Source organism: Nesoenas mayeri (assembly GCF_963082525.1).
Source record: "Nesoenas mayeri genome assembly, chromosome: 1".
Taxonomy (NCBI): domain Eukaryota; kingdom Metazoa; phylum Chordata; class Aves; order Columbiformes; family Columbidae; genus Nesoenas; species Nesoenas mayeri.
The window spans coordinates 39,492,420-39,505,049 of record NC_137541.1 but is presented as its reverse complement, the minus strand read 5'-3'; the positions used below and the strand labels follow the sequence as shown (position 1 = coordinate 39,505,049).

The following is a 12,630-nucleotide window of genomic DNA, read 5'->3' as shown; positions in this document are numbered from 1 at the left end:
TAAATCTCCATGAACTGGGCGAGATGGATCAAAGAGGGGAGATAAATGAAGAAGGGAGAGATTTGGTTTTGCTAATAGGTGTTCAAAATGCTCCAGTGTTCTGGATGAACAGGGTTTGGACATGGCCAAACAAGCCAGATACTCAGCAAAACCAGCTGCTTCCACTCTGGACCCAGGCGGCATGATGGTGCTGCATGGAGCCTGATGAAGCAGAATGACCAGTTGGATGGCTTATGTCCCACTCGCCTCTGGGTCACACCTATTGCAGGGAGTCAGGTTAGCAGCCAAGGAGCAAAGGGCACAGCAGTGGGATGGGGAACGTGCTTGACTTCCTCTGGTACCGCTTCATACTGTCCAAATCTGAATCCATGTTCTTGGAGGAGTCTATGAATCAGCTCCCTGATTCCTGAGTGCAGGAGCTAGAAGCAAAGTATGTGGAGATAAAAGAGCATTTAAAGTCCACTCTTGGTCACTCATTAGGAGTAGCATCCTAAAAACTGAGCAGCCATACTTCATCCTTCATGTGGCATCTTTTGAGGGGCAGGTTGGAGGTGGAGAATGGTTGGTCCCCCATCACATCCTTGCCACCATAGAATCATAGAATAGTTTGGGTTGGAAGGGCCCTTCAAACGCCACCTAGTTCAACCCCACTGCAATGAGCAGGGACATTTTCAAATAGATCACGTTGTTCAGAGCCCCATCCAGCCTGGCCTGCAATGTTTCCAGGGATGGGGCAGCTCTGTTTTGGGAAGATGCACTATAGCACTAACATGACTGAACCCTCAGCCCTCCAGTTCATACTGGTTCCCTTCCCACTGTCTGCCAGGTTAGGGCAGGCCATGAAACGTCCTTCAAATGCAGTGCCTCTCAGTCTGTATGGGCTTTTTCACACAGGTTTCTACACAGAGCCCCTCCAGCAAAGCCTCCAGTGTTGGGTTTTACTTAACCTGCAGAGGCCAGAGTTGGGGTGGGGAGGTGGAAGGTCTCTGGGAGTTGATTAAACATGTTTAACACTTGGAAATGCCCTCCTTTATTATTTCCTACTAGCTGGGTAACCAGTCTCCCCATTGGGGAATGGCTTAGCTCTCTTCCACCTCCGCAGCTGGTGGCGGGATTTAGCTCTATAGGTAGGTATTTGCTTGAACTGTTTAATTAACGTTTGCAGTAACTTGATATAACCATAATGTTCAGCACTTACATTGCATGTGACAGGTCAGCATCCCCACGATGGGAACTGGCATGGCTTCTGCACGGTGCCATGGTCCCTGGCAGGGAGGAAGGAGGCAGGGCAGGAGCCACCCCCGGGGCACTGATCTCCCCATGATGCTGTGTTTGTCAAACACATCCTTGTCTGTAAGGCCTGGGAGATCCTGGGGGAAAACTCTGTGTTCCTCATGTGTGGGAAGCTCCAGCTCACCCTGCTCTGCAGACCATCATCATCATGGCCTTGGGTTTGCATCCCCTTCTCTACCACAAGCAGTGGTGGATTAAGGCCCATGTTCCTTACAATAACACGGAATTATCAATTTATTCCCTATTTATTCAGCCTGTGCATGTGCTGGGCGTGGATTTTATTATTCGGCAGTTTGGTTATTTTCCACAGATAACCCTGCTGATATATCTAATACCATCTCAGCCCTCTCGTGGCTTCATTGGGTTCCTTGGTTTGCTTGTGTTGTGCATCCTCACCCCTGTAGGCTGCAGGATGTGGCCATCAGCAGAACTGGCTGGGCTCTTGGGTTCACCAGCCACCCACATATCAGATGCTACGCCAGTTATCCAAAGCCTGGGTTCAGCCCCTATTACCTCAGATGCGGCTCTTAGGCTGACCCAGGGGCAACATGACACCCCGACATTTTGAGCGAGTGCCCAGGAGTTGTTCCTCCAAAGGGACTGGACTTTGGCTGCTGGAGCATGGGATGGATGAAGCCCCCCGCTCTCCCAGCCACCAAATGCATGTCCCAAGTCTTCAGTGATGTGAAAAATGGGGAGTGCAACTCATGAGGTCTGGAGGGACTGCATCTCACAGCTTTGCTTTCTTGATACCTCCTCACCTTCTATTTTGCCAGCCCAGCCCAAGCAGGCAGGCGGCTGGGCAAAGCGAGCAGCTCTGCCCGGCCCCATTACCCTCTCCTGCCCCTTGGACATGGGTCCACTCCAGATCCTTTGGGGTGGTGCTCTTTCCCCCTCTTTGGCCAGGCAGTGCCGGATTTCTTGCTGAGGACCAGAGCCACATCAGGGGACATTTCAGCCAAATCTGAGTGTCAAACCACCTGTCCTGCACGAGTGCTCACACTCTTCCCCGTCCAGGGAAGTCTGAGGGAGCTTCTTCAGCTGGGTCCTATCCAGTTTCCTGACACTGAGGGAGGGAGAGTGAATAATTTATCTCATGTCCTCCAGCTCCCTCCCTGTTCAGGTTTCACCTCTATTCCGCTTCGCCCCTACCCTGAAGAGGCGCTCCAATGCCAGCTCCTGTATTGGCGAGTTTCTGACGTGGGCTGAGCCAGCCAGCATCATCCAGAGATACGGTCCTGGTGGTGCTGATCTGTGTGCCAGGACAGCAGCACATGGAGCGAGAGAAATAACAGCATGCAAAATAACAGCAAGTCTGATTTTTGGTTCCTCTTTTGCGGCATAACTTTAACATCGGGTTTATTGTTTATTATTAATTCAGCAGGAGCACACACAGGCCCTGATTGATTGTGCTGTACCAAGCACCGTGGGGATACGCAGCAGGACACAGCCCCTGGCACGCACGATCGGCCCGAGGACGTGTCTCTGCAGGAAAGAACAGAATTTATTTGGCGTCTTTTTTTATTTGGAGATATATGCAAAAGTAACGGGTGCCAATGTTAGCAGTGAAACCTATTTTATCATATTAATTTTTAAAATTACTTGTCTTTTTTTCTTGTTACTGCATTTCTTCACATTGTCTAATGTATTTTGCAAAATATGGTTAAGATTTGCCAAGCACCTTTGGACACAGGCGTCATTACAGCTTCCTATGACTCCGTAGCTTCTTAATAAAACCAATTAAACACCGCGTTCGGATGCTCTGCTGAGGCGGGTACATCTCCCAGCTTGGAACGAGCACATTATTTACGTGGAAACAGCAAGCCTATTCTACGAGGAGGCCTGCAGTGGGACACGCTTTCTGACGCTATATGCATCTGAACGGTGACCCGGGGGTGTCACGGTTTGGCATAACGTGGTATTTTCCCTGGCCGAGCGGCAGCAGCGCGAACCCCACCAGCCGCGCGCTCTTCTGGCCGCGCTCCCCACCCGTACCGCCACGCGCGCACCGCCCCACGGCGCTCTCGCGAGACCGGCGGGCAGTACGTCACCGGAGGCGGGGCGCCTATAAAATCAGTGCGCGCGGCTGTTTCCGGCCCTTCCGGCCCGGCGCGGGGACAAGATGGTGGGTGCTGCGGGTGCAGGCGCTGCCTGGGCCCGGCCGCGCCATCCCTCGCGTATCGCCGCCATCCCGCCCCCGGCGGCTGCTCGGCCGCGCTCCTGCCGTCCCGCGGCACTGCGGGAGGCGGCGCGGGGCTTATTGCGGGGCTCGGCTGCGGCAGGCGCCGTGGGCGGGCGAGGCTGTGCCTTGGGGACGCCGGCCGGGCCTGCTCGGTGCCCGAGGGCGCTGGGGGTCTTGGTGGCGAGCGGGCGGAGGCGCGACCAGGGGGGCGCTTTGCCTGCGGCGGCGTTTGCATTCCATTTTCTTAAGAGAGATTTATTTTCTGGGGAGCGGGGTGTGTGTGAGCAGGCGGCCAGGTCACGGCGTGTGTCAGCGCCGGGAGCGGGGCTAGGGCGAGACGTGGCTGCCCCTGCTGGGGTGGTGAGGCTGTGCTGGGGGGTGCAAGCACATGGAGCCATCAGTCTAATGGTGCAGTTCACCCTTGTCATCTGTAGGATGAAGTTTCGTGTTTGATTATCTCACTCATGAGAAGGTAATGGTGGTGGCAGCCTTCAGTCTTATGTAGATGTCAAAATTTAGTTATGCTTGGCCCTGCCACCGGATTCTTAGTCCTAACAGCAGACTCGTTGGGGGCCGGTAAACTTTGCTTAAGGCAACTTGAGTATTTTTTAAAACTATGATGTATTTCTTAGTTATTGTTCAGCTGTACAATATTTTCCTAAACTTGGATGTGAGATTGGGTGGGTAATTCTTTGTTGGGCTTAAGAGTTAGCTGGATAGAAACCAGCCTTACTTGGGTCTTGGTTTGCAGAGAGAGGCTGCAGGGCTGGTAGTTAAGGAGAATAGCTTAGAAAAAAACCCCTGCACTTCCTCCCAAAGTGACTAGCTCAAAGTTGGATGTTAAAAATACTCTTCCTGCAGCTTTTCAAACTGAAATTGTTTTTATGATGCTTATTTTCATTGGGGTGCTGATTCATTGAAATGTATTGTAAGTTGTCTGTGCTCCTCTGTTTTTTAGGCTTCTGGGGTGTATTGAAGTTCTAGTGGCATGCTCTCATCAAACTACAGCTTGTGTGGTTCCCTAACTAGAGTAGCACTTAGTAATGTCTTAAAATAAGCTTGAAAGGACATCTAAGAGCTATGTGGTTGGGGCCTGAGGATTTTGGTCTTAAAACATAATGGAATTCAGAAGCCAAACAGCAGATAATGAAAAGGTTTTTTTAGAATGCAAAATGTCTTGTATATACATAATGTTAAAAGGCAAGAAGAGAATGGGCCCTGGTCCTTAAGTGGGTATAAGTGAATCTCTAGCAAGCACTAAATGTTTATTTTCTGTCTCTAGTCTCACCGCAAGTTCTCGGCTCCGAGGCACGGGTCTCTGGGCTTCCTGCCCCGCAAGCGCAGTAGCAGGCACAGGGGCAAGGTGAAGAGCTTTCCCAAGGATGACCCCAGCAAGCCTGTCCATCTCACTGCCTTCTTGGGGTACAAAGCTGGCATGACCCACATTGTCCGTGAAGTCGACAGACCTGGTTCCAGTATGTATTAACATTCCTCTGAATAGAGGAGGTAGTTTTCTTATGAATGGTGAAAGTTCACTTCCTTGTTGGTAACTCTGGATTTTAGTCCTGGCTTGACTTCACTGTGTTCCAAGTCCTTGAGTGGGTGGGGTATAAAGCACCCAAACCTGTCCCACTTCAAAGCAAGTGATGTGTCAGCAGCAAGACTTCACAGCAGTGGCTGTTAGGTTAATGGTCCTGTTTAAAATGTGTAGTGACCTGATGGCTTGGTTTAGCTGTACTGTAACAGGCTACTTAGGATGCCCTTTTCTTCATGGGTGGACATAAGCCACCTTTGGTGTTTTGTTTTTGTTTTTTTTTCTGGTTGTAGAGTCCTGAATATAGACTTGTTACTTGCTACCATCCCTTTTGCCTGTCAGGCTTTGTCTGTGCTTCCTGCTGAACCAGCCTCAAATTTTTGCAAGGCATTGAGTTACTACTCACGGTTGGTCACTTTACCATGTGTCTTCTATATCTTTGTGTAAAGAACTTAAAATCATTTGACCTTTCACATGAAGGATTTGTGAGTGAGAAAGGAGACGTTTAGTAGTCGATGCTGGTGTTAATTGTTGTGCTGTATTTTTGTCTTAATCTAGAGGTGAACAAGAAGGAGGTGGTCGAGGCAGTCACTATAATAGAGACACCTCCTATGGTCATTGTGGGCATCGTGGGCTACGTGCAGACTCCTCATGGTCTCCGCAGCTTCAAGACCATCTTTGCTGAGCACATCAGTGATGAGTGTAAGCGTCGCTTCTACAAGAACTGGTAAGTGAGCAGGACTTCATTGCCTTGATCTCATACCATGCTTTTTTTTTTTTTTCTGCTGGGTTGCATGTTATGCTAGTACAGCTTTTTGAAAAGCCTTTACAACAATTAGTGTTTGGCCTTGATGAACTGACTTAATAAGGGGGTAGGCTGTAGAAATGGCTCTGGGAGGTGACAGCAGAATTTTAGTTAGTGCCCTTTATGGCAATGTTGTTTTTTGCCTGAGATCTCATTAAAAGGCTACACGTGATGATACTTCGACGGGCGGACATAAAGAAATCGCCTTTGGCGCTTGTTGTTGAGTGTCGAGTCCTGACTGTAGCCCTGTTTTCTCAGGAAAGGGGAAGACAAGTGTTATTTCTGATGACTGTTCCAGGCACTGTTGTGCTTCAAAGCTTACACACTTGCCAAAGTGCGGCTCCAGCATGTCTAGAGCTTGCAGCCTGTTTATGAGCTTTGCAGGCTGAAAAGATGTCAGAGTAAAGCAATAATGATCTCAAGGGTGTTAGAGTAACAACCCTACTGTCAAGCATAGTTTAGGCTTAAAAGGGGGGAAATTACAGTATACTGAAACAACTGGCAGTCATCTGATAATTGCTTTAAAGATCTGTTTTTTTTCTGTTATTGTTCAACATCTCTCTACAGTCTTTTGTCTTCTGTACTGTGAATATTAATGTGCTTTGGAATTCATGGCAGCTCCGCTCAGCTCTGGCAACTTTGCCTCTGTCTGATGAGCTCCAGGCTCCGCTTGCCAGTGTCCTTAGAACCTGGCAATGAGCCAAAACCAGCTGAGGTGGCAGCTCCTTCCGCTCGTCCCCATTCCCCAGGGGATTGATGAAGGGCTCAGCCAAACCTTGTCTCTGCTCTGCTTCTGAAGGCACAAGTCCAAGAAGAAGGCCTTCACCAAATACTGCAAGAAATGGCAAGATGAGGAGGGCAAAAAGCAGTTGGAGAAAGATTTCAATAGCATGAAGAAATACTGCCAGGTTATTAGAGTCATGGCTCACACTCAGGTAAGTGTGGGACTCAGGTGTACAGCTAAGAGAGCAAACATAAAACATGATCCATCTCTGTAGGGGAGACCTCTGCCTTCCCCCTGCAGCCTGTTAGCCATTATATAAATTCTAGTACTTTTCATTCTGTATGGTGTGAGTTCACAGGGTGGTTGAGGAGTCTTGAGGACAACTGCTACCAGTCTTCTGAAGCAGTGTTCAAAACAGACTGTGCTATAATAGGAACTTCTTGGATTCAGTCATGTGCAGATACCGTATAGATCCCGGCTCTCTTAATTAACAGGCTGAACACTTTGAGGTTTGTGTGGTCAGCATAATTTCAGGCTGGGTCTGTCAAGACTGCAAATACTCAGTCTTTTTGTGGCTTCTCTTGCTCAGCTGGAGGAGGTGTATCACTGAGTCATGCAGTGATGTCTTAAACATCAGTGCTCTGCCACATTTTTTGGGAGACTTAAATCTTTGTCAGTGCAATAAGATGTCTAGTTATGACATTGCTAATTTTACTAGAATTTGTTTCCCATGCTAGACAGCAAAGGTAGTATTGCAGCTGCTCTTGATACTCCTGTCAGTCCCTCTCTGCTAATTATAGTAGAAGTAACTGTAAATGTGACCCTACCCAAAGTGTCCATTGTAGCAGGCTTTATTGTAGTTTGGGTTGGAACAGACCTTAAGAGATCTAGTCCAGCCCACTGCCATGGGCATGGACATCTTTCACCAGATCAGGTTGCTCAAAGCCCCCTCCACCCTGGCCTTGAACACTTCCAGTGATGAGGCATCCACAGCTTCTCCGGGCAGCCCGTTCCAGCATATTACCACCCTCATAGTAAAAAAAAGTCTTCCCTATGTCCAGTCTAAGTTTACCCTCCTTCAGTTTAAAACCATTGCCCCTCGTTATCTCTTGTCCTTCCTGGATGAAGTTTGGCTGGAGAAGTATATTTTGGAAAAGGATCTGTTTAGCTAGAAAATCAGATAATGACTGGAATGCTACTGGGATGATTAATGTGTTCCATCTTGGAAGAGCAGGAGGTAAATTTCATTCTTTGTTTCCTAGATGCGTTTGCTTCCCCTGAGGCAGAAGAAGTCTCACCTGATGGAGATCCAGGTGAATGGTGGCACTGTTGCTGAGAAAGTGGATTGGGCACGGGAGAAGCTGGAACAGCAGGTGCCTGTGTCAACTGTCTTTGCCCAGGATGAGATGATAGATGTCATTGGAGTCACTAAGGGCAAGGGATATAAAGGTAAATGTGTGGAAATTCTCTTTGTGATCTGGGTATGGATCTTAATTAAGTTTTCACAAGTTTGGGGGCTAAGAGCTGAGGAGGTAAATCCATACTGCTGTCACAGTTCAATGATGAGACCATGGAATAAGCGCTGGGCACAGCGCCTGATATCTGTGAGGAGTCATTCCATGCTGCCTTCCTTCTGAGAACAGCCCAGGACAGCTGAGGAGGGAGCGTGGGTGGATCAGGGACAGGGCACTTCACCAGGAAATCTGGTTAATTCCTGGGATGCTGGCTCTGGGTTTCTGTGGGTTGCCCAGGTACAGCAGCTTCAAAGGTGGCTTTTAAACTCTGATTAAACCGTTTGGCAACATCTCAGCCTGACAGTGGTTAGCAACACTGCTTTTGTTTCTTCCAGGTGTTACCAGCCGCTGGCACACCAAAAAGCTGCCCCGCAAGACTCACAGGGGTCTGCGCAAAGTGGCCTGCATTGGCGCATGGCACCCTGCTCGTGTGGCTTTCTCGGTGGCCCGGGCTGGTCAGAAGGGCTACCACCACCGGACTGAGATCAATAAGAAGGTTTGTTTCTCCGAGCTGCTGGGAGGAAACAAGAGCTGGCCAAGGTCACTCGCTGCAGGAGAGCAAATAGAGCGGAGAGTTTTGCTTTGGACATTTTGCTGGTGTTTGTTTGAATGTCATCTTGGGGGCAGTAGCTGTAATCCGTGATATTGGATAACCATAACACTCTTGTATGGCCAGGTGTTTTCAAAGTGCGATTTTTTTTCTCTAGCCCTGTGTAGAATTCTTCTCATTTTGGCTGATGATAGCAAAAGGCAGGAGAAAGTGCCTAAGTAGAAATTCTTGATGTTTTCAGATCTACAAGATTGGCCAGGGTTACCAAATCAAGGATGGAAAGCTGATCAAAAACAATGCATCAACTGATTATGACCTGTCTGACAAGAGCATTAACCCTCTGGTAAGTTGTTGGAGCTGTGTTGTGAGAGTCTTGTTGTGAGCTGCAACCTAAAGAGCAAGTGGGCCTGGTACAAGATGCAAAATGATTGGGTGAAGAGCTCTTGAGGAAAAACTCGGCAGCTGTGGGAGGTGGTGTTGCTGAGTCATTCTCAGTATTGACTTGTGTAACTTGCTAATTGCATTCAGTGTGTGGCAATAGTATAGAGGGATGTCACAAACCCAGAAATTATAAATAAGAACTAGTGTAGCAGGGAGAGCAGCTTTTGCTGTTTTGTCACCCTCTTCCTGCTGTTCTTAGTGAAAGTCTTACTAGCAGCCAAGTATGTTGCTGGAGACAGGATTTCAATGAATGTGGGAGTGGCCAAGACACAGAACTGTGGTGAGAACATCAGACTGTAGGCAGATGTGATCACTGGTCATGCTTTATACAGAACACTAACTGTTCTCTCCTTGCTCAGGGAGGCTTTGTCCACTATGGTGAGGTGACCAATGACTTCATCATGCTGAAAGGCTGTGTTGTTGGGACCAAGAAGAGGGTCCTGACTCTGCGCAAGGTGAGTACTGCAGCCTGCTGTCAAATGGGCTGGAGCAGCTTCAGTTGGCTCCACTGCCTCTGCTACAGGTGGTGTTGCTTGCTGCCATGGGGATTCATGCAGCCAGCTGGAAGGAAAAGACTAGAAGAAGAGACTGTTGTTGGATACATGCATGCGAACCCACCTCATGTTAATGACCTCGGGAGGAACATGAGGTCTGTTCCCCAGTTAATTCAAACTGTAGCAAAGGGTGTGCTTTAGGGTTGAGAATTCCTGTGGATCCTGAAGACATGGGCAGGCAGACTTGGGCTCTCCTGCTGGTGTGAGCTGATCAGCCTTGAAGGCCAAAGGTGTGGGCTGGCTTATTGGCAAGTGCTCCCTACACATAATAGCACGTGAAGCATGAGGTCAAAGTGATGTTAGGAGGCTGTTATCCAAAGAGGTGATAAGGAAAAGCAGCCAGCAGTCTGAAAGGATGCTGCTGTGTACTCACCTGGCATCTCTGTTGTAGTCCCTGCTTGTGCAGACCAAGCGCCGGGCCCTGGAGAAGATTGACTTGAAGTTCATTGACACAACCTCTAAATTTGGTCATGGCCGCTTCCAGACAGCTGAAGAGAAGAAGGCTTTCATGGTAAGGACATTTTCTGAAGCTGGCAGCTTTCTGTTGCATTTTTCTGGATTAGTCTTTCGACTAATGGCAGTTGGTAGCTTCACCTTTGAGCTGCCACAGGGCCAAATTTCTGTGAAACAGAAACAGCTTAGTCATAGAATAGTTTTGGTTGGAAAAGACCTTTAAGGTCATTAAGTCCAACTGTTAACCTGGCACTGTCAAGTCTACCTCTAAACCATGTCCCTAGGACCCTCCTTTATGCGTCTTTCAAACATGTCCAGTGATAGTGACTCAACACTTCCCTGGACAGCCTGTGCTAATTAATCCCTGACAACGCTTTCAGTGAAGTTTTTTCCTAATATCCAATCTAAACCTTCCCTGGTGCAACTGAGGCCATTCCCTCTTGTCAAGATGTTTCATCCTGCCAGCTTGGTTATAACCACAGGAGGGGCTGGGGTCTTGCTTCCCCTGTGACAACACATGGTGCCATGTTTTGTCACAAGTCTGTGATGAGGTGAGGAACAAGCACTGAGAAGTGACACCTGTATGGAGTGGCTCTGCACTGCGTTTCTGAGAGCAGCTCTGGAGGATGGTGCCAGGGGTGGCAATTTGTCACTTGCTGGAGAAGGGAGGGTAGAAGTCCTAGGTGTGAGGCTCTTGCTGGCTGGGTCAGAGTGTGGTTTGGCTGCTTGGGGTTGCACAGCAGCTTCTCCACAAGGTGGCACCAGCATTTCTTCTGTCACTTCTGAATTCGGAGCTCTGGTGCAGCGAGGCTGTGCCAAGCTCAGCTTTCCCCCAAAACCTGTGGCTCTGGGGATGGGGCTTGGGATTTCCAACAGGCTGCCACGTTGAGGGCTTTTTTTTTTGCCTTAATTTCATTTCAGCAAAAGGAAAAGAAATTACAGTGTTATGACTGAGATGTGATGTGGTCTTTGTAGGTTGCTGTTTACATGGTTTCTTTTTTATTTTTTTCAGGGACCACTCAAGAAAGATCGAATTGCAAAAGAGGAGACAGCTTAATGTGTGCAATGGTCTTGTGATCTGTGTGCTCTCAGACCAAAAAAATAAATATTTTAAAGAAATTAATTTTGTCTCTTGGTTTGTCCATAGCTGTGTCAGTCTGGCGCACTCTGCTTGCTCTGTGTGTGGGACTAGCCAAACCAAAGCAGCAAACGCATGAGCATTCAACTTGTAATAGGGTCCTGTAATGAGGAGGAGTGTCATTGCTGGTTTTGGAGACTAAGATTTTGGGGCATAGGCTCCTCGGCCTGGTTGTGCAAAATTGTAAAGCAGCAGGAGCTCTCAAGGTGTTTTCAGTTACTGACATATTATTCCATATGTTAATTCTCTGCCAGGAAACTGGAGATCTTCTTTGAATCAAACTGGTTTTGGAATTAATGAAACTACTTCAGATTGCTGAAACATCACTAAAATTTTAGGTAGGTGGCTGCTGCTCGCTGTTGCTATGGAAACCTTCCTGTTTCCATATGAGGGGATGTAGCTTGCAGGCTGTTTGCTAATGCAGCTTGTTGCAGTTCCTGAGAGCAGCAGGAGGCAGCAGGTAGTGTGACAAATTCCCGCCTCGGCTCTTCCGCACCACCGGAGCGTTGCAGTTGCGGGAGCTGAGGCCTTATACCAAGAAAGGCAGCGGTGGCCCTGGTGCCCATCTGCCTCCAGCCGCGCTAGTGAGATCACTCGTGCCTCAGGCCGTACCCTGGCTGAAGGCTTGTGTAAATTTAGTTAACTGCTGGCGTCGCTTTCACTGACCATAATTGGAGACATGGCAGCGATCGAGGCAATAACCCTCCAGATTCACGTGCTGATGCGCAGCAATGCTCTGAGATAGACCCAGATTGATGCTCTTTGCTCAAAGTGGAATGGGGAAAAAAAGGATGTTGAGAGTTTTTCCTGTGGTGATGTGCAGGGACGTTTTTAAGAGTTAAAAGGTGGCAAGGAGGAGGAAAAACATTTACCTTGTTTCCTTAGTAACCGGACTCCATGACTGCACAAGCTGGCTGGCTCCCTGTCAGCCTCATTTAACACATGAACCTGCTGCCTGATTTCAGCCAAAGTGTAACAAGAGATCTCACCCATTAATGTTATTTTCTTTATTTTCCATAAGTTTCAAATTAGCAGGTAGGTAGAGAAAAGCCCCAAATTACTATTCCCTCAATGCAGGCAAGTGGAACTTCCATTCTTGGTCCATCTTGAGGCCATGGCTTTATGAGCAGCTCTGAAGAGTGAGGTTTTCCTGCACATTAGGGAACCTTAAGTGGCCTTTTTGCTTGGCTGTGAAATTTTAAACCGTGTATGTGTGAGTTGGCCAGCAAGTGCCCGGCCCTAAGCCAGCCCTGTCTGCTACTGCTGCTTCTGTCAAACCAGTCAGGCGTGTCAGGGGCAACCAGGATTATTGGGATAAATGATGAGGTGTCAGGGATGAGCATCCACGATGATCTATGTGCCACCTTCATGAAAATCTGCAAAAGCACCTTATTTTTAACAAATCAAATCCTGTGGTGAGGGCTCCAGTGGAGGCTGGGGAG

At 48.4% G+C, this 12,630-nt stretch overlaps 1 protein-coding gene across 1 annotated transcript; it reads left to right on the top strand.

Annotated features, from left to right (window-relative positions):
• The first annotated feature begins 3,391 nt into the window (after positions 1-3,391).
• Positions 3,392-11,173, top strand: RPL3 (ribosomal protein L3). The gene is made up of 10 exons (XM_080352152.1): positions 3,392-3,418; positions 4,758-4,950; positions 5,568-5,736; positions 6,614-6,749; positions 7,801-7,987; positions 8,388-8,548; positions 8,844-8,945; positions 9,403-9,498; positions 9,989-10,108; positions 11,063-11,173. The coding sequence occupies exons 1-10, from the start codon at positions 3,416-3,418 to the stop codon at positions 11,105-11,107; spliced, it is 1,212 nt and encodes a 403-aa protein (XP_080208278.1). The 5' UTR covers positions 3,392-3,415; the 3' UTR covers positions 11,108-11,173.
• The last annotated feature ends 1,457 nt before the right edge of the window (positions 11,174-12,630 follow it).